Source organism: Engystomops pustulosus, chromosome 7 (assembly GCF_040894005.1).
Source record: "Engystomops pustulosus chromosome 7, aEngPut4.maternal, whole genome shotgun sequence".
In the NCBI taxonomy this organism is placed as follows: Eukaryota; Metazoa; Chordata; class Amphibia; order Anura; family Leptodactylidae; genus Engystomops; species Engystomops pustulosus.
In genome coordinates, this window is record NC_092417.1 from 124,180,173 (window position 1) to 124,202,981 (window position 22,809).

The window sequence follows — 22,809 nt, forward strand, 5'->3', positions numbered from 1 at the left end:
GTCTCCTACCTCTGCACACTCAGGGGATCATCTAACATACCCAAAAACTTCAATACCTCATAACTTCCTTTTACCCACTCTTTACCTTTCCTGTGTTACACTATGTCAGTTGCCTTTTTAGGTCTGCAGTGTCCAGCTACAGTCTTACTTTGCTCACTACCCATTTTGTGGAATCTGTGGAATACCTGATTTTGTTCAAGGGCTATAGATATCCTCCGTACATACAGCTCCAGACTACCCCGCTAACTATCAGTAAGTACAAATTAGAGACCTTCACACAATATTTCAGAAATCAAGGAGTTAACGCTCAACTGTAAAATTCCCGTCAGTGTCCCTCTTGTCTCTACTGTCCTTTCCGCATCACGGGGCCGCATCAATCCCGAAGGAACGATACATAAATTTGGCCAGAATTTGTCTCTGCAAACTTCCAGATTCTATCCGCGCTTACATGAACAAAATCTCCACCATCACAGACTTTCTGAACTACATCAACAATTCACAAGAGGGCACTGCAGGCCTTTTTCTACAACCTACATTGTCACGTCCAGTCTCTGTCGGTCACCGTGATCCTTTGCCGAAATCATCGTGAACATACTATTATATATGGACATTTAAGGCAAAGTACATAATATCACACAAGGAGATGACCTTACCCAGTCCCTTTCAGCCAGTGAAACAGAACTACAGTCAAGGTAGACAAAAATAGACTTGACTTACCCCGACGAGCGCTCATTGTCAGTTCTGGTCACTGGCCGCCTGGACTCTTGCGGAGGTCACCTCGATGGTTAGATGTCCATAAAAGTATGCCCAACCAGGAAGACGCCAATTCTTAAAGATTTATATCTGGGGCTCAAACCCCTAATAATTGTAAGGTGACTTTCAAATTAAATGAGTCTGTGTCCAGCGCTGGAATTGACTAACTTGAAGGATGTCCACCTGGATACCTTCCACTAGGTGGTGCTAGTGAGCACTAAGTCTTTGTTTCAAGAGGGAAACACCCAAACTTAGTTATCACTACACAAAGTTATGTGGAATGAATACTGAATCTTTAAAATGTCCGACAATATGTAAGATGGCGTCTGAGTGCAGTGTAATATCTTTAACAAGGCATGTTCTATTTCAGCTTATAATTCCCCCAGAAGAGCTCAAGTCCCTCTGGGCGAACAAAACTGACATCGAACTCAGATGTGTCATAAGGACGAATCAAGGCAAAGATGTCTATTGCCTTGAAGCCCATCTATAGGAGGAGCTCAACCACCTTAGTTCTAGGAGGACACGCATCACTGCCCCGCCACCTAAGACGGACCCCACCTGGCCCGGCTGTCGGGAGTCCCTCCTCTATTTTCTCGGAAGGCTCCAAGGCCATGCCTCTCTATCCAGAAAGACAGATCAACCTCTCCACCCTCTACATTGATTGATCTTTTCCCTTTTCTCAGAGCCTCCAGAAGACTCTGCTGCAAAATATTGCCCCTAGGGCCTGAAGACGCCCCATTGCACCCCATTGTGCAGCCGATCCTGAGTCCACTGGTAGATGGGTATTCCTGTGTGTGGCTTGTGCGGGGTGATTCCTGCCCAGCTCGAGCAGTATTCACCATGTTCTCTATCTCCTGTCCACCAGGGGGTGCAGCATGTACCTGCGCCTGATGAACAATCTCCCTCCGAGCAGTTATGTCAGCTTGCGGGTGGAAGCCCTGATGGTGGCTGCCCGCGGCCTGTATAGATGGGTGCCCTGCTTACTCTGGGAATGTGATCCCGGGTCTTCAAAGTCCGGGCTTGCGGCATCCTCCCAGTTTTCTTGCAGTGAAAAGATTCGCATGTAAGCGTGCACTGGCAGACAGGTTATGTTTCGGCGAGGTGGGCGATTGAGTCTGGGCGGCAGCCTGAGAGCGTTTTGGTCCTGGTTCCGCTTTCCATGGACCAGTCGCGGGGATAGCGCAGGTCTTCAACGGGGAAGCCATGGGTGCCAGGCGATGAGGCGCCAGCGGCGAACTTGCCGCAAACAGATCTGGCTCTTGGCCTCTGTGGGCTTCGGTGGTGGTCACTCACAGCTTGAGGGGCAGGAGCCATGATGGCGGAGGCGACAGACTCTGTCCGGGAGTGCAGGTAACGAGGGAGGAGGTTCGCGGGGTGTACCGCAGGCTTCAGGGTGGTCTTCTGTTGCCTCCACTTACTCATTGTCGGGGTCTCCCCCAGTATATAGCCAACCAGCCCATTCACCCTACAATATAGCCTGTTAGCCCCTGCCCCCAGTACATAGCCAGTCAGCCCCTTCCCCAGGTATAAGCCGAAGGCGGAGCATCGAATAAAAGGAGAGGACCTGCTCATGGGTGTTGGAATGACGAGTACAAATATTTTTGTTTTATACAGTATAAGCAGAGTAAGGTGTATGGTGTTTTTTTTTTTGTGCTGAAAAACTCAGCCTACACTCAAGTACATACATTAATTACATGTTGGCTTATATTTTAATGACCCATTTGAATAAAAGTTATACATACTTCTGGAATACCCCTGTGAGGGAAACCATGACATTTCGGACCTCTGAAGGGTACGCAAGGTCACTTAATTATACATTTTAGACATATATTGATATGATACCCTTGGGATACATTGTTTCAAAAATTTATTTGCCCTTGGGTTGAGATGGACCATAACTGTCCATAATTAACGTATTGATTTAATTTTATGACTCATTGGGGCAGATTTATCAAGTGTCTGAAAGTCAGAATATTTCTAGTTGCAATTGCAACCAATCACTGCTCCCCTTTAAAATATTCAGGAGCACTGGTACAATGAAAGCTGAGCCATGATTGGTTGCCATGGGCATATTCTGACTTTCAGACACTTAATAAATCTGCCCCATTGTCTCCTTTTCGAAAATTGAGGGGGGGGGGGGGGTCAGCTCAAGCCTTTTGGAGACGCGATGGCTGCACAAGGTGTTGGTTAATAGCTACCCCCTGTAGTTCTGAGGTTTCTCTGCAGACTTTGTAGTATTAGCTAGCTCCATTAGGCTAATTGGCATGAGGCTGGAGGAAAGTGGGGGATTTGAGTAGTACAAGATCTTCCCCTCTCCTGGCCATATTTATTCACAACCCCTTTAATGAAATAGACATATGGTGTAAAGGAAATAATTCCTGGCATTGCTAGTGTGAATGATATATTATATATGCAACACCCTCACCGATGCAATGGCGAAGGAGTGCTTGCGAATAAGCCCCACAGCATGTCATCACATCACACAGGGGACATTGCAGTGGTAGCTCCTGCCTGGCAGGGCAGAAGTTAAGTGTTTTGTATGATGCTAGATCTGTCGTCCAATCACTTGTATTGCATTCTGTCTAATGTAAGCTGAGATGTGATTGGAGGAACAGCCACCACCTGACCAGGGAGTTACAAAACCCCTGGCCAGGAATGTTCTAGAAGAGTCTCCCTCAGGAGAGAGAGGAGAGCAGTCTCTCCCAGGAGGGAGAAGAGACCAGTCCTGGTCAGACCTGAGGGTCTGCAGGACACCAGCTAGAGATTAGTTCAGCCTAGCTTAGATAAGAAGAGAAGCAGACTGGGTACCCCAGTCCAGAATCTATTCAGCCAGCATACCAGATAAGAGCAGGAAGAGCCTAGCCCCTGCCTCTGAAGAGTGGAGCTAATAGATTAGCTAGTATAGTGAGGAAAGGGGTATCATCCTACCTTCAAGGGTGATACCTGAAGCACTCCAGGACGAGCTGAAGCTTCCTATTAGGACACAGCTACCTCCCAGCCTGCCCTCTGCATCCAGGCTGGTGATCTACCTCCTGTGGCTTCCTCCAGCTGCATCTCCGTACTCCATCACTCTGTTAAAGGCACGTTGCTGAAGTTCCTGTCGGTTCCAATAAAGAACTGTAAGTTGTTTTTGTTCAACCTCTGCCTCGGTCTGGTCCCTGCTACTACAACTACCATCATCACAGGCACCCTGTCCACCACACAGAGACTCATACTCTAGAGACCAAAGGGTTGCCCCAGGGAGATCCGCTATAGCCGCCTCTCCCTCATCATTTCTTGCCAACACCTCCCTGCTGGAGACCTGCCAGGCTGTAGGACAGCCCTCCGGTTCCCCATACCAAGCACCGTGACACTAGCGTGCCTAGGCCGCAACCGCCAGCCACTCAGGTACTGCGGGCCCCGGCTGACTCCAGGCCCCGAGAAAAGGCTAGGCCCCGGTGGGGGATGTTGTATGTATGTATGTGTGTGTGTGTGTGTGTATATATGTGTGTGTGTGTGTATGTATGTATGTATGTATGTATGTGTGTATATATATATAATATTATTTTACAGACGGACCCCTCTGCCCACTATGACCTCTGGTGAAGCTGCTTTATAATAGTCCCAGACTGCAATGATCAGCTGTAAGGTGTCTGTAATGAAGTTTTATTGATAATCCTTGGTCCAATTACAGCAAAAATTTTGAAACACTGGGACAAAAGAGAATTTTTTTTTATCTAGAACTTCAATTATAAAATATACAGTTTCGACTTACATACAAATTCAACTTAAGAACAAACCTCCGGGCCCTATCTTGTATGTAACCCGGGGACTGCTTGTAAAAAAAAAAGATATCTATCTATCTATCTATCTATCTATATATATATCTCATATTCTATTATATTATATCATATTATAATTAAATTGAAATGTAGTACTATAAATGTTTTTAATTCTCAAATTTCTTTCCTCTTATACATACATTTATTTACATTCAAGTTTAATTATGAATTTATATATATATTTTTTTTTTTCCCCAAGGTGCAAGTACATCAGTTCATTTATATTTTCAAACACAATGCCACATGGACGACTGAGTGATGGGCTGTGGGACAAGCAAAGTTCTTCCAGAACCTCCGAAGAACATCCAGCTGGATTTAGTCAAAATAGTGGAGCCTCACCTAGCCCTAAAAAATGACCAATACAAACATTTTATTACAGACAATGGACTAATTGACTCAAAAGTTCATTCCCCAGCTCCTCCTTACTCAAATGGTTTTTCACAGAGTAATGCAGAATCCGCTGATCCTAGGAAACATAAAGTAGCGAAATACAGAGCTAAATTTGATCCACGAGTAACTGCAAAATATGATATCAAAGCTCTTATTGGTCGAGGAAGCTTTAGCCGTGTTGTAAGAGTGGAAAACAAGGCCTCTAAGCAGCCATATGCTATAAAGATGATTGAAACAAAATACAGAGAAGGTAGGGAGGTCTGTGAGTCTGAACTCAGTGTTCTAAGGAGAGTTCGACATACAAATATTATCAAGCTAATTGAAGTGTTTGAGACACAGGAAAGAGTCTATATGGTAATGGAGTTGGCAACAGGTGGAGAACTTTTTGACCGAATAATCGCCAAGGGTTCATTTACGGAGAGGGATGCCACTCATGTACTACAAATGGTTTTGGAGGGGGTGAAATATTTGCACACTCTTGGGATTACACACAGAGACTTAAAACCAGAAAATCTGCTGTATTATCATCCAGGGACAGACTCCAAAATTATGATTACAGATTTTGGTCTTGCAAGTGCCCGTAAAAAAGGGGATGATTGTTTAATGAAGACCACTTGCGGAACACCAGAATACATTGCTCCGGAAATTCTTGTAAGAAAGCCTTACACAAACTCTGTGGACATGTGGGCACTAGGAGTCATCTCCTATATACTTTTGAGTGGCACTATGCCATTTGAGGATGACAATAGAACACGTCTGTACCGTCAAATTTTAAAGGGAAAATACAGCTACTCTGGAGAGGTTGGTAATGTTTTTTCAAGTTTATAATTGCCTTTAAAGGAAATCTATTATTAAACTTACACTTTATTAAGTTACACGACCCCATCCCCCCCCCCCTTCCTCAAAGGACTTCTTCCACTAGCCCCCACCCCCCGTCAGAAAGTTTGCTTCAGACTGTTTTGCATTGAGGTTTCCCATGCAGTGAGATTGGGGAGAAGGGCTTTGGGGGACACGTAAGAGTTGGAGGCTTCCTTTTGAAGTCCATTTTTTTATTAATGCAAAACCTTATGTTTAATAACAATTTTTTAAATTTGCTTCCTGCTTCCCTGGAAGATAACGCTGCAAGCTACCTTTTAATACTGAAAAGACGGGAATAAATATCCAAGGACCGCGTCACTGTCTACTATACTCTCATTGCATTTGTTAAAATGAGATCCTATTGGAGAATTTAGACCGGTTTTTGGGAAAGCATTATATTCTGTGCAAAATAAACTAAATAAACTGCAACATTTTCTAGGCGGGGTTTGGAAGAAACATTGCAAAATCTCTATATCTCTATCTTTTTGGCTAAATGAATGTATTTTTAAACAAAATGTACAAATTCTCAGAGGATAAAATACCAAAACGCTCCACAAAGTTTGATACACAATTTCTCCTGAGTGTAACAACACCCCATATGTGGTGGTAACCTGCTGTATGGGCACGTGCCAGGGCATTGAAGGAAAGCTGTGCCATTCAGAGCAGATTATGCATTATTAACTCTTAAATATATGTAGGAAAAAAAATCGTAAACTTTGGTTTCCTTTCTTCTTATATTTTTTTGGGGGCCGTACACCATACCATAAAAGTAACATATTATCTTTGTTGTATAGATCACTACAATTACGGTGATATCTCATTTATATAGTTTTTAATATATTTTTACAATTTTACTTAAGAAAAACGAATACAGAGAAAATCTCATTTATTTTTGTATCGCCATCTTTCTGGAGACATAACTTTAACCCCTTAATGACCGCCCTATCGGGAATCTACGTCGGTCATTAAGGGTACTTCTTCTGACGCGACGCCTTTCTACGGCGCCGCGTCAGAAGAAGATTTCGGGACATTGGGTCAGTATAGTGCCGGTGTCGGGCTGTGATATCACAGCCCAGACCCGGCACTAACACCCGGGATCGGAAAAACTCAGATCCCGGGTGTTTAACCCCTTACACGCCGCAGTCAAGCATGACCGCGGCGTGCAAGTGTGTCCCCCGTGGATCGGACACCCCCCGGTGTGCTTACCGGTGGATCCGATCCCTCCTGCCGCTGCCCCGGGTCCCGACGAGTGATCCGAGGCTGTCAGATCCTCTTCTCGCCGGGTTCTGCCAAGTGTATTGAAGTGTAGAGGCTTGAATAAGTGATCGAATGATCGCTTGTTCAAGCCAAAAGGTGGAAAATATGTGAAAGTTAAAAAAAAAAAAAAAAAGATTAATTCATTTTATAATAATAATTAAATAAATAAAATAAAGTCCCATAATCTCCCCAGTTACACATATAATGCAAATACAGTATATAAAACACAAAAACACACAAAAAATGTACATATTTAGTATCACCGCGTCCGTATTAATCTGTACAATAAATCTAAATCAATATTGAACCCGCTCGGTGAACGATTAAAAAAAAAAACTACGAAAAACTTCCTGTAATATACAATTTTTCATCAAACACCATCACAAAAAATGTTCTAAAAAGTGATCAAAAAAAGCTACGTTCCATAATATGATACAACTGAATAGAACAACTCTTTTCGCAAAAAATAAGCCCTCAATAGTACCAATGCGATATTCTCCAATATTGGTTTTGCTCAGGAAAATAGAGCAAAGATAAGAAAAACTATATAAATGAGGTATCACCGCAATCGTAGTGAACCAGAGAATAAAGATAAAATATTATGAAATAAATAAAAATTGATGATTTTGTTTGTGTCCCCCTTGAAATAGTTAATAAAATCTCATGAATAAGCTATAGACCCTCTAAATGAATTATCTATACATTGTATCTCATCCCGTAAAAAATAAGCTATCATATGTTTGCATTACCAAAAACAATAAAAATGTATAGGTAGTACAATGTGACAATACAAATTTGCAGTGAATGGCGCCTTCATTCATTCTATAATTGCTGTGTGCCCATACAGCAGTTTACCACCGCAAATGTGGTATCAGTACACTCGGGAGGAATTGGGCATCAAACGTTGCAGTGCGTTTCATCATGTAATTTATTCTGAAACTGTCCGTTTGGCCTAAATGAATGTATTTTCCAAAAAAATTCCATAGTTTCTAAATCGCAGGTCCATATTGTTTTAACCCATATGAAACACTTAAAGGGTTAATGGACTTAATAGAAGTTGGTTTACATACGTTGAGGGGTGAAGTTTCTATAGCGGGGTAATTTATGGGGTTTTACTATTATTTAGGCCTTTCAAAGTCACTTGGAAGCTGAGTTTTCCCTCAAAATGTGAGTTTTGGCAATTTTCATGAAAATGAGAAAAATCGCACCTAAAGTTCTGCACCTCATAACATCCTAGAAAAGTGAGAGGATGCATTAAATATCATCCCAACATAAAGCAGACATTCCGTAAATGTAATTTATCAAGCTTTTTGGGTAGTTTTACTTCCCATCTGGAAAGCAGAACATTTCAAATTTGGAAAATGAAGAATTTTTACAAACGTTTGCCAAATTTTCACTTTTTTTCAGAACGAATCGCAAAACGTATTACTTAAATTTTATAACTAACATGAAGTACAATGTATCACGAGAAAACATTCTCAAAATCACCGGGATATGTTAAAGCGTTCCGAAGTTATAACCAATTATCGTGAGACATGTCAGATTTGAAAAATCGAGTCTGGTCATTGAGCTGAAAACTAGTGCCGGTGATAAGGGGTTAATATATTTTGGTTGACAGAGCTGGTTTAGGGCTTAATTTTTATGTATTGAGTTGTCCTTTTCAGTGGTACCAATTTGGCGCACATGACTTATTTGATCACTTTTTGGATCATTTTTGTGTAGGGATTTTATGAAAAATTTTCATTTTTGGCTAGTTTTTCAGGTTTTGTTTTTATTGGACCCGCTTGTTGAGCGCCATAATGTTTCTGAGTTATTGTACAGATTGTTACAGACACGGCAATACCACAAATGTTTGGTTTTTTTTTTTTTTTTTTTTTTTTTTGTGATTTTGTGTTTTTTATACTGTATTAGATATGTATAGGGGATGTTTGTGTTTAGGGGACATTAACTTTATTCTCTTTATTAAAAAATGTTTTAATTCTGATCGCTTGTTCAAGCCCTTCTTCACCTTATACAGTGTAATTCAGATGTATTACACTGTATTATGTTACACACAGAGCATGCTGCGCAAGAAGCCGCGCAGCCCAAGGGCACTGGCAGACCCCAGGGCTGCCAGCGGAGGATCGGACGTCCTCAGTAAGCGCCATTGGGGTGGGGGGCAACGATTTGGTGCATGTGTCCACGGCGTGTAAGGGGTTAATGCCTGCAATCAGAGGAAACTCCACTCCACGGGTGCTAGAGACGGGTGCCAGCTGTAACATACAGCTGGCACATGATGCTTCTGGTACTGGCTAGAAGCCGGTGCCAGAAGCCTGACTTAACAGTACTGCAAAATGCGGGAACGCACCTCCCGCCATGCAGTACTATTACATCAAATATTTCAATATAGTGAAAATAGTCAATTCATTAACATTACAATAATATAATAGAAATCTACCATTTGTTTTTATGCATTGTGAACCAAACATGCACCTTGAGAATGCTGTAGCTACACTGATGCAGAAACATATCTTGTGTTAAGGAAGATGCCTGCTGACACAGATCATTTTGGTATGCAAATCCCAGTTATTCATTCATATTACATTTGTAGTGTTGATAATTTCATAGGCTTGGACAGTCCGGAGCTGGGTACATAGCTGACTTTATAGGAAAGCAAAAGTCCAAAGATCCAATTATTTATGGCCGGCCCTTATGGTTTTAAGAACAAGAAATACCTTCCCTCTTTCGTAACACAAGAACCCATCTTTCTCCCGTTTTTTGGAGTTTAACAGCATTTGTTCATTTTTGTACTACATTTTGCCGTTGATTACACGAGATAAATGGCATTAATATTTAAGAATGTTAGTACTCTTATACTTAGTAATTTAGGATAACGTTTTAACTTTCAAAGGGTTTTGTATTCTAAAGGTTAGCCGCACTCGATGCGGGCGGAGTTTAGTCTGTCAAGAGACGGTGGTCATGTGCTTGTGGCGTCACACGCCAGCAGGGAGCGCGGCTTTTAAATTTAATCATTTTGCCATTGTTGGTAGACCATGGCTAAGCTTTCATGAGCGAAACACGCAGGTCGATCTCCTGGGATGCCGTGTCTTGTAGACCTATGTAATATGTCATAATGGAAAGATATGCTTTTACTGGAATACAATAAGGAAGGAATTTTGCTGCACCATACTCCTGAAGCGCCGGTGGTTTTTCTAACAATACCTGACTATATGAATTATGTACTTTATGAGCCCTTTGGCTTCTATCGTTATTGTGTCTGCTATATAATTTGTTTATAAAATATCTTTCACTTCCTGGTAATTTTAGTCCTACAAAGTTGATGCATTTATTTACTTTTTTGATGTAGTGTCTCTGTGAGTGGCTATTTCTGTAGTCAGTGATCTATTTTTATGTATTGGGATTTTTAAATCGGTAAAGAGTATACATTTTATATGAGAGAATATAGATGTTTTCATCTAGTTTGTCCATATTCGGTTATTTTACAATTTTGTGAGTGAATATCCCTACACCAGTAGATGGGGCATCTTGGTGACATTTTCACCCTATAATTACCAGATGTAACACTTTTCTTTGTCTTTTATTTGCGTTAGTTGGATTGTTATACAGTCTAATGGACTTTTGAAGGACTACTAATGGACTTTACATTCATGCACAGTATCAGTTTTCGGTATGTGTCATTTTGTATACAAATGCTTTGATAAAGAGATATTTTGCATCACTTAGTGTTTTGGTGGATATCTTATTGTCTGCATTCCTCATCTTACCCCCCCATTAGCCTTCCCAACAGCCTGTGATGTCATCCAGCTTTCCCAGTATCCTGCAGATCATTATGCTGCAATGTGCTTCAGGAACTTGGAAAAGTTGGGTACAGGCTCATTGCCATACATAAACACAATGGGGCACATTTATTTATCTGTCCATGCACAATCCCCAATCCGGAATGTCTGCTGGAATGCACATCTGCCACGATTCAAGAAGATCGTGCACCCAATTTCCTGCATGTGTTGCTTCCCCGATCAGGTCCATCGGAGTTCACCATCTTCCTCCAAGTGCATGGCTTGCAACACAAATTTAAATGTTAAATACCGCGCTCATCCCAAATCTGTCAGATCCCCCGACGGCCCTCCCCCTGATATGTGTCGCATGAAAGCCGGCACGATTGCAACACAATCTGATCGCGTGTGACACGATCCCCTTTAAATCCCTGTGCTAGTGGTGCAATGCCCCAAAAGTCAGAAAACCCAACGGAAATGCTGCTGCGGGACCCTTGGTAAATAAGCCCCAATAATTCCAAATACACGGAGTTTCCTGCACTGTCCAGGTAGGACTAATCAACCTAAGCTGGATGACACGTACACAGCAGTGAAGTCCAAGACACAGGACAGTAGAAATGCTCCCATATTATTCTTATCATTTACCTATATAAGGTCCTCATGATCCATGCTTCCCTTCTTTTATGTCTATCCCCACGTTCCATTTCCAGTTTTTATCACATTTTTATGGTCTTGACAATGTGTAAGTATAGTTTTGCCTATTTAAATTTTTTTTCATGCTCAAAAAATATAGACCATGTAAATTGACCTACATGTAATGAAATGGTTTAATCTATACCTCCCACTCCTATCTGCAACTCACGGCCTTTGAGCACATTCGTACAGTGGTTAAAACTGCTACATCTATGGTTCCCCCGAGTAATTGCTTTTCCTAACCAATTTTTCTCTTTACGAATGGAGAGCAGTTTGCTTCATACAACATGATCTTTTATAGTCCTACTCAGTCTAAAGCTATTGAGGGGTCCATTCTTCAAATTGGGATCTGATGTGATCATATGCTAATTCTTTTAAATGGCTGATCTTATCTTTAGATCATCTCATTCTTTATCTGTTTTCTTAATAGATGGATCTGTTCTGCACGTAAATATTTTTCCTTTCTTTTACCAAAAGAGCATGGGTATATCCTCTTTTTAATAAAAGATCTGTCCATTCTTTGTCCTTTTTCTGAGTACATAAAAAAATACCATAAAAACTGGAAACTTCACTACCGCTCAAAACATTCATACTTTTTATTTTTCAAATGAGTTGCAAAATGAATAGAAAATATAGTTGAGACGTTAACAAGGTTTGAAATATTTTTTTTTACAGTTAAAATAATTTACCCTTCAAATTTTTTGCTTTCATTAAAGAATGCTCCTTTTACTGCAATTACAGCATTGCAGACCGTTGGCATCCTAGCTGTTAATTTATCGAGGAGGAATCTGGAGAAATTTCACCCCATGGCTCCAGAAGCCTCTCCCACATTGGCATTTTTTGCGTACCATGCGGTCAAGCTGCTCCCACAATAGCTCAATGGGATTGAGATCTGTTGACTGGGCTGGCCACTCCATTACAGATAGAATACCAGCTGCCTGCTTCTTCCCTAAATAGTTTTATACATAATTTGGTTTGGGTTGAATTTTAATTTGCTTTGGCTCATTGTCCTGTCGTAGGATGAAATTGGCTCCAATGAAACTCTGTTCACAGGGTATGATATGGCGTTGCAAAATGCAGTGATAGTCTTCCTTAATTCAAAATCTCCCACTTTACCAGCACCGAAGAAACTTCAGACCATCACATTACCTTCACCATGCTTGACAGGTGGTGTCAGGCACTTTTCCTGCATTTTTTCCATTGTTCTTCATCTCACAAATGTTCTTCTGTGTGATCCCCACGCCTCAAACTTAAATTTGTCTGTCCATAACACTTTTTTTCTAATATTTTTCTGTCCAATGTCTGTGTTCTTTTGCCCATATTAACCCCTTCCCGACTAGTTCTGCGCAAACCGGGTCCGGGTGCATGGAGAGGGCTTGCGGCCCAGCCCTCTCCATAGCCGGTAAGTCTTTGTTGCATATTGCAGCAAAGGCTTACCGGTAACGCCTGCAATAGTTGCTGCCATCTTGCCGCAGATCGTCGCTGCCCTTGACATTATCGGGGAGTGGCGATCCGTCGCCATGACAGCCTCGGGTCTTCCAAAGCCCCGAGGCTGTCTCGCTTTAATTCATTCATTACAATGTGCTATCAGCACATTGTAATGAATAAGGAGGGGAATCCTCATATACTGCCATACTGTAGTATGGCAGTATGTGATAGAATCGATCAGACAACCAAGGACTAAGTACCCGAGGGAGTCTGAAAAATAGTAAAAGTAAAAATAAAAAAAAAAGTTGAAAAAAATATAATAAAAAAAATACAAAATTCAAAAAAAAAAATTCAAATCACCCCTCTTTCCCTAGAACTGATACAAATATTAATAAACAGTAAAAATCATAAACACATTAGGTATCGCCACATCCAAAAATGCCCGATCTGCACTCACCAGCCACTTTATTAGGTACACCATGCTAGTAACGGGTTGGACCCCCTTTTGCCTTCAGAACTGCCTCAATTCTTCGTGGCATAGATTCAACAAGGTGCTGGAAGCATTCCTCAGAGATTTTGGTCCATATTGACATGATGGCATCACACAGTTACCGCAGATTTGTCGGCTGGACATCCATGATGCGAATCTCCCGTTCCACCACATCCCAAAGATGCTCTATTGGATTGAGATCTGGTGACTGTGGAGGCCATTTGAGTACAGTGAACTCATTGTCATGTTCAAGAAACCAGTCTGAGATGATTCCAGCTTTATGACATGGCGCATTATCCTGCTGAAAGTAGCCATCAGATGTTGGGTACATTGTGGTCATAAAGGGATGGACATGGTCAGCAACAATACTCAGGTAGGCTGTGGCATTGCAACGATGCTCAATTGGTAGCAAGGGGCCCAAAGAATGCCAAGAAAATATTCCCCACACCATGACACCACCACCAGCCTGAACCGTTGATACAAGGCAGGATGGATCCATGCTTTCATGTTGTTAATGCCAAATTCTGACCCTACCATCCGAATGTCGCAGCAGAAATCGAGACTCATCAGACCAGGCAACGTTTTTCCAATCTTCTACTGTCCAATTTCGATGAGCTTGTGCAAATTGTAGCCTCAGTTTCCTGTTCTTAGCTGAAAGGAGTGGCACCCGGTGTGGTCTTCTGCTGCTGTAGCCCATCTGCCTCAAAGTTCGACGTACTGTGCGTTCAGAGATGCTCTTCTGCCTAACTTGGTTGTAACGGGTGGTGATTTGAGTCACTGTTGCCTTTCTATCAGCTCGAACCAGTCTGCCCATTCTCCTCTGGCATCAACAAGGCATTTCCGCCCACAGAACTGCCGCTCACTAGAGCTGGTTGTGTGTGAAAATCCCAGTAGATCAGCAGTTTCTTAATTACTCGGACCAGCCCTTCTGGCACCAAGAACCATGCCACGTTCAAAGGCACTCAAATCACCTTTCTTCCCCATACTGATGCTCGGTTTGAACTGCAGGAGATTGTCTTGACCATGTCTACATGCCTAAATGCACTGAGTTGCCGCCATGTGATTGGCTGATTAGAAATTAAGTGTTAACGAGCAGTTGGACAGATGTAACTAATAAAGTGAGTGTATTAAAATATAGTAAGGTTTTTACACTGCCTTTTACCCCGTAATGGAAAATAGCGCCCAAAGCGTCGATAATATAAAAAAATCAATAAAAAGTGATCAAAAGGTTGTACAGCCCTAAAAATTATAGCAATGCAAACACCATCAAAATTTGCAAAAAATTACACCACCCACAGCTCCGTACACTAAAGTATGAAAAGTTATTGGCACCAGAAGATGGCAAAATTAAAAAAAATAAAATTTTGTACAGGAGGTTTTAAATTTTGTAAATGTATGTAAACATCATAAAACCTATGCAAATTTGGTATCCCCATGATTGCACCGACCCAAATAATAAAGTAGACATGTCATTTGGGGCGCACAGTGAAATCTGTAAAATCCAAGCCCATAAGAAAACGTTGCAAATGTGTTTTTTCACCATTTTCACTGCATTTGGAATTTTTTACTGCTTCCCAGTACACAGCATGGAATATTAAATACCATCATTATGAAGTGCAATTTGTTATGCAAAAAATAAGCCATCACAGAGCTATTTATGTGGAAAAAAAAAAAAGTTTTATAGATTTTTGAAGGTGGTTCTTGGCAGTGTGTTGCATGGAATGGCCTTCATTTCTCAGAACAAGAATAGACTGTTGAATTTCGGGCCGTTGTGAGAGTTTCATAGAACAAATGTGATGCTCTGGATTCTCAACCAACTTATCTGTTTTCATCTGTGCTAGTATACTTGAACTTTTAAGGGTTTTCTAAATATTCATTAACCATCTTACACTGTCAGCACACAAGGATCCCAGGATCTTTCCTACAGCCCGAACCCCTTCCAGTCAACCAAGAAGAACCGCTTACCTCTCACTATCTTCATATCAAGGATCTCCTTTACCTTTGAAGACGCCGGTGGAGTCAACCTCAGGAGCAGGAGGAGGTACTTGCCGGGAGAAGCAGTTCAGGATGACAGGCTTGAGTAAAGAGACCTGGAAGGAGTTCTGGATGTGCATGCTATGAGGAAGGCGCAACTTATAGGCCACTGGATTGATGCGCCTCAGCACCTCGAAGGGAGCCAAGGAGTACCAAGTTTATAGCCAGGGATCTTTAGCCGAACATGCCTGGAAGACAACCAGACTTTGACTCACAGAGAGAAGATAGGAGGAGGCATGCGTTTCTTATGTGCTTGGAGCTCGTTTCGAAAACTCCGCCCAGGGCATCAGAGTGGACCAGTCGTCCTGACAGGCCGACACAATAGCAGATATATGAGCCCAGAGTCTGGTTAACTCTTTCCACCTGACCGTTAGACTGTCGGTGCTAGGCGCAAGAAAAGTCCAACTTTACTCCTAGCTGGTTACACAGGGATTGCCAGAATTTAAAGATGAACTGAATCAAACTATGTGCTGGGGAAATCCATGGAGCCGGAAGATATGAAGGAAGGAAGAACAGACTGGCAAGACGTGGAGCAGACAGCAGATCTGCCAGAGGAATAAATTGGGGCATTCTGGAAAATTGGTCAGTTACCACCCAGATGACGGTATTGCTTGAGGGAAGCGGAAGGTCCGTAATGAAGTCCATAGCCACTTGAGGGCGACAAAGCACTGCACCCCAGGGTACCCAGTCACACGTGAGCAATGTCCCCAAGTCAGAATTTTCTTCCGTAGAGCTGGTCTGACATGGGTCTTGACAGGAGGTAGTTGTTGAAGGTCCACTGGAGCGGGCAGAACCAGTCGCTCAGGAGGGAGGACATGCAGCGGAGCCGGCTCCTCCCCAATGACATCCGAGGCACGAGAGAGGGTGTCAGCCTTGATGTTCTTTTCAGTCGGAGGGAAGTGAATAAGGAAATTGAATTGGGAGAAGGAGAGTGACCAGTGACCTTATTGTGGGCTGAGTTGTTGAGCAGTCTGGAGATAGAGGAGATTCTTGTTGTTATTGTATATGCCGTCCGGGAAACGAGCTCCCTCCAGGAGATAACACCTCTCTTCTAAGGCAAGTTTAATTGCCAGCAGTTCTCGGTCGCCTATGGAGTAATTCCTCCCTGCGGAGGAGGAAGTCTTAGAGAAAAGCCGAAGGTGAGGGTTCGGCCTCTGGGCCCTTTCTGTGTGAACACCGCTCAAGCTCCTACTGAGGAGGCTTCAACTTCCAGGTGGAAAGGCTTTTCTGTGTCGGGTTGTACAAGAACTGGGGCTGAAGCAAAGGCTTTAAGTTAGTGAAGGCTTCTTCTGCTGCAAGAGTCATCCTTCTTGGTGAGCTCCACAAAAGGAGACACCAGAGAAGAGAAGTGCGGGATTTACTGCCGGTAGTACTTTGCAAATCCCAGAAACCTCTGTATAGCACGTAATACTACAGGACGAGGCCATTGAAGAACAGCAGATAGCTAGACAGGATCCATCTGGAGGCCTCAGTCGGAAATAAAATAGCCGATGAAAAGAAGACTCCGCTGGTGAAGCTAGCACTTTTTCAAGTTTTGTGTAAAGGTGATTGGTCCTGAGACGACTAAGGACTAGTCGTACATGGGACTCGAGATCCGGAGAGAGAACACCAGAATGTCGTCAAGAATTCTTGGAAGATGGTGCATTGCAAAGTCAGAACAGCATTACCAAATACTCGAGTTGTCCATCGGGAGTCTTAAAACCGGTCTTCCACTCGTCACCCTTGCGAGTATGGATGAGGCCATAGGTCCCACGAAGGTCCAGTTTGGAGAAGACCTTGGCACCATTAAGACAGTCAAACAGATCTGTGATCATTGGCTATGGATAGTGTGACCTTATTAAGACCGCGTTAGTCAATGCATGGATCAAATGTGACCAACCATTCTTGGTCTGGAAGAAGAAGCCTGCACTAGCTGGAGAAGAGGATTTATGTATAAACCCCCTGCAGGTTCTCTTTGATATAGCCCGACATTGCTGCAGTTTTAGGCGCAGAGAGAGGGTACACCTGGCCCCGGGGAGAAGACTCACCTGGCAGCAGATCAAGTCTCTGCTTGCTTCTTTGAAAAAAAGTCAGCAAAGTCCTGATAGCAAGCTGGAAGACCCTATAAAGGCTTGGGAGCTACGGAAGAGACCAAGATGAGAATGGATGAGGAACCACTAAGCAGTTACGGACAGGTGCGTAGAGCTGCAACCACGGGAGGCCCAACAGGAGAGATGAGGTGGAACGAGGCAACACATATAAGGACCTTCTCTCTTTATGTAGAGCTCAGACTTGCAGGAAAATAGGCTCTGTGCAGTACCATATTGTTCCTGGGGAGAAAGCCAAGCTCTATCCACTTGCATAGGTTCATCTGCAGTGGACACGGCAGGAGGCTGAAGCGGTCTTTGGAAGACAGGTGCCAAGCGAGGAAAACGTCGAACTGGCAGTTGTTTGAGGCATTGCTCCTCAGCGCACTGCTTAAACCTGATATCAATCCAAGTGGCCAGCGAGATGAATTCACTCAAAGTAAATGGCAGGTCACGTGCAGAGAGCTTTAACTGGTCCCGAAAGTCCCTTTTTTATAGGTCACAGTCAGGGCTGCATCATTCGAGGTAAGCTCAGAGGCCAGGGTATGGAACTGAACCGCATAGACACCAACAGATGAGTCCCCTTGATGCAGGTTCAGCAGGGCAGTCTCAGCTGAAGACACCCGTGCAGGTATCTCAAAAACTGACCGGAATTCTGTAAGGAATGCTGTGAGAGTAGCAGTGACTGGATCGCCCCTGTCCAAGAGAGGAATAGCCCAAGCCAGGACCTTCCCGGAGAGGAAGCTGATGATGACCATTCTGTGACAAATTGAGACGGCATAAGTTCAATGTGCAGGGAGCACTGGGTGATAATGCTCCTGCACAACTTGGGGTCCTCATCATACTTTGACGGCATGGAGAGTCTCGGCCTAGGTTTAGCGGCAGGCAGGCTAACTGGGGTAGCAGGAGGAACCGCAGGAGCTTGGCGCTGTTGCCTAGTAGCCATCAGTTACTGCAACATGGCGGTGACTTGACCAAGCTGTTCTCCCTGCGTGGTAATCTGCTGGTATTGCTGGACCACAATGTTGGTAAGATGGGACCCATGCACCACCGTCTTTTAAATGCTGCCGGCAGTTTTGCCAGCGGCATCTGAAGGGTTAATACCTGCGTAAAATTATGTTTTCTGGGAGCATTGCTATGACCTCCTTTATGTTGTTTGTGTCCATTGTAGGTTGAAGTGAATACATAACAACCTCTAGAAATATATACCTATAAAAGATTTTGGTACAAAAAGTATGCCCATCAGTAAATGCAGTTGCTTTTTCATACATTATTGTACAATAATGAATACTGAAATGTTTCAAAAAACAACTGTGTCACGAAAAGGGCGCAGCTGTCTCGTCACATGACTTGGGGTGTGACTGTACGGGTTAATTTAACCCACTCAAACTTGCACTCACCTTTCACTCAGGACACAAATTGAGCATAAATCACACGTCATACAGTTCCAGCACTACAATTAGGGATCAGCTGCCACCACTTATTGAGTTTATACTGGGACCAATAAGTATCCCACTCTACATCCACTATTGCCTCTCAAGCAGTCACCTTGTCACACCACTAGACATGCACACTCTGCACTCTAACAGTCACACATCTAACCACACTTTACAAGGTTATGAGTTTGCAGAGCATACAGTGACTAAAATTAAAGTAAAAGCTTTAATTACAAAAGGCTATAAGTAACATCAAAAGGATGTTAAAACAAAAAGAATTACAAGATAAAATGACACACAACACGATAAAACAGTTATAAAATAAAAAGGGAAACTTACTAATTAAAGAAATTCCTGGGACACCTAGGCTTGTCCGGCAGCTTCCCTAGAGTGAACCCTGTTTACCTGCATCTTGCAATGTTTTATACATTTTTTTTTTATTTGGTTCGGGTTTCAGGACCTTCTATTGATTAATTACTTAAAATTGTTTCTCATGATTGGACAAAGTGTTAATGAGGAGGAGTCCAGGAATATTTAGGCTGCATTCACACTGCCACAAGGAGGAAGTATATATGGCCGACGTATATACGGCCGATATACTTCCCCCATAGACGGCAATGGGTGCACGGCGCCCTACGGGAGCGGTACGGTGCGGCACCATACTGCTCCGTACCCGGGAAAAAGACAAGAAGTGTCCTATCTTTTCCCATAGTACAGCGCCGTGCGCCATACATCCCTATGGAGAGGGGCGGGGGTGAGCACCGCTCACCTCCTCCTCCTCTCCCCGCACGCTGCCGTTGCCCGCCGTACCGTAGCGGTGTGAATGTAGCCTTAAACAGTTTCTTTGTTCTTTGCAGGAGTTGACAAAATGTCTTTTGATATCTGCACAGACCAGTCTTCAGGTCAGAGTTTATTAGGCAGTAAAAGCTCCAGGATGTCATAAAATGCTGTCTGGACACTTCAAAAGATGCCAATTCTACACACTGAATACAAGTCTTTCCATGACAAACTGCTAAGTTTTTTTCCCCACAAATCAATAGCTCTTGTAGCTGTAGGTTGTAGAACAACTTGTCATATTATCTGTGGTACATATAGCAGTTTCTTTGCTTTACCCCTCAGATCTTCTCTTTGCTGAAGTAGCCCCTTCTTCTGCCCGTGCTTACAAGACCTGCAGTCCAACTGATAAAAATATCTACGATCTCACAAGAGGGGGGTGTCAGGCTAGTCACCATATACATCCTCAATGTACACTATGCAGATTTCAGTGGATCTACATGTGGGAAACTAAATGGATTTAATGCTAAATTACTTTAGAGAGAGAACACAAGGCATCATGGAATCTATATACAGATTGAATTGGACTCAGCTTCAGGGCAAGTACAGAAAAATATTAGAGACTACCCACTTCACTTAAGGTGATATAGCATTTTCTGTTCTGAAAGTGTTTGACAAAATTCTTTAACTTTGGAAAGAAAAGATGGAGCAGCATTGTTGCGTTTGTTTTTAAAGGGGTAATCACGTATGACAATTTGGTTAAATCATTATAACGTTATAGTTACGCTTTAAATTCTTTATCATCCCCTTTATCAGATAATAACACACCCTCCTTTAATATGACATAACATGGCCTTTGTATTCTTAACTGCATAGATAATTGGATTTAAAGTTCCATTTCACATCATTTTTTTTTTTTCCACAGAACCTTAGCGGTTTCCTCTGGGGTCCGCCGAAAGTATAGATATGGCCTCTTTAGAGTCTGGTTACCTAGTAGCACGTTCGGACGTATAGCTTGCAGTTTTCTCTCAGGTCCAATGTTGTTCTGCCTAGAGTAGGGTGAGAATACTGTGTTGTATAGGCAAGAAGAAGTGCATAGTGTGAAAAAAAATAGGGACATATCTACTATTACTTAACAGGCTTTTGGCGCATGCAATTGGATTTTGCCGCAATCGCAGCGACTTTCATTCGACACAAATCGGGGGGCTTGGCCGTCGGACATCCCAACTGATTCGGACTAAGCGCGGGTTTTAAAATTAAAATTGTGTCCCAAGACATGCACTCACATACACCGGGAAGAAGAAGGTGAACTCCGGCGGACCTTTACCGGGGAAGCGACACACGCAGGATATCGGGCGCACGATCTTGGTGAATCGCGCCGGACTTCATCCTCGTCGGAGAGTCCGGATCGGGGATCGCGACAAATGTGTCCCGTCGTCTCTGAAATGTTCCCCTGCTCTATTCCCTCTTCCCTGCATCAACTTCTGTTTTCAAAAGCATATGATGAAAATGACTTTTATAAAGAGGAATTGGTGAATTACAACTTTTTCATGTTTTATGAGTTGGAGCACCACTTCAGAAAATATATAAGGTCGAAGGAACAAGACTAAGAATGTTGCATTCTCTGTTCATTCTCTTTTGCTGGACACGTGATTCTAATGATCCCCATTAGTCTAGTTGCCAAGGCTTTTGCCAAAAAATTTTTGTTGGTATTAATGTGTGAAATCAGCCAATACAATTCTACATGCCTACTATCATTGTCTTGGTTTGGATTTAGGATTTTCAATTCTTCCCCTCATTGATGGAGGTAATTTTCCTCCACCAATTAGAGTCCAATGCAGCTCCCGTAGGGATCAAAATTGTGCCAAGAGCATCAGCGGCCTGAGTGTATTTGTAGCTGTATTATTTAGGTTAAAGCTGGATTAAGGTGAGTATAAAGAATAGTTGTGCAAGAGAATCTGAAAAGGTAATTAATCTATATCAGCCTGCAGCATTGACTGAGATATACGCTCCCATCTGGAATCCCTACCCAATAAAGCACAGTATTGCACAGTGCCGCCGATCTCCATCTTGTGATTTGTCCACTGCAGCTCCACTTAGGTACTTGCCAACTGTTTATAAACGTGCAGAGTATAATTTACACAGTTCAGTTATTTGGTACAAAATGTCTATATGAACATTAGATCCTGTAACCTTGGTGGTCCTCACATCTCCTGCCAATATAGGTATTTTCGTCTAGACCCGTTTCAGGGCATCTTTCCCCTTCCTCAATAGCTATCATTATCCTTTATTATGCATGGAATTTATTTGTTATATCTGTCTAAGACACTGCAGGGTGATTCATACTATATTCAATCAGGAATTTCTATCCTTACAAGAAGATATTGAAAACCACAAAAGGCAGAATAAGATACTCACCAGGTGCTGCCAGAGTCAGTGCATCTAAAAGAACTGGTCTCTGTTGCACAGCTTCTGTCTGCAGATCTGTTAGGTGATCCTGCTCTCCTGCCAATAGAAATTGGAGGTATTTGACCATACATACGCCCTAAACTGCAGGGAACTGATCTATTGCAAAATCCAATATCGATGGGGTTACCTGTTTCAATTTATTATAAAACGCCAAGGCTAGACTGAAATTTCCCCAAACTGGTCTCTGTTCCCTGTTTGACATTATACAATATGATGGAGGGGACTTTAACTTTCCAAATATAGTCATTTTTATCAACTTTCTGCCGGATCATTTTATGGTACAGCTTGTAGAAGATCCCACAAGAGGTGATGCTTTGTTTAACCTTGTGATTTCTAACAGAAATTGTCCAAAATGTCAGTGTCTGGTTAACCCTTGGGAACAGCTAGAATATTGTAGCAGAAACTTACCGGTAACACCCGATCGTGGGTGTTATCCAGCTGATTGCTGCCGAGGATAGTCGCTTCCCGTGACATCATCGGGGAGCGTCGATCCGTTGCTTTGACAGACTTGGTTCTTCCGAAAACCCGAGGCTGTCTCGTTTTAACCCATTCATTGCAATGTGCTAA

At 42.7% G+C, this 22,809-nt stretch overlaps 1 protein-coding gene across 4 annotated transcripts in view; it reads left to right on the forward strand.

The window, feature by feature from the left end:
* PSKH1 (protein serine kinase H1) overlaps nucleotides 1–22,809 on the forward strand; it is an 83,927-nt gene that overhangs the window by 26,707 nt on the left and 34,411 nt on the right. For all 4 annotated transcript variants that reach the window (XM_072117739.1, XM_072117742.1, XM_072117743.1 and 1 more), the window contains exon 2: nucleotides 4,774–5,765. In XM_072117739.1, coding sequence (XP_071973840.1) covers nucleotides 4,833–5,765 — 933 coding nt within the window. In that variant the 5' untranslated portion in view covers nucleotides 4,774–4,832. The remainder of the gene's footprint in view (nucleotides 1–4,773; nucleotides 5,766–22,809) is intronic.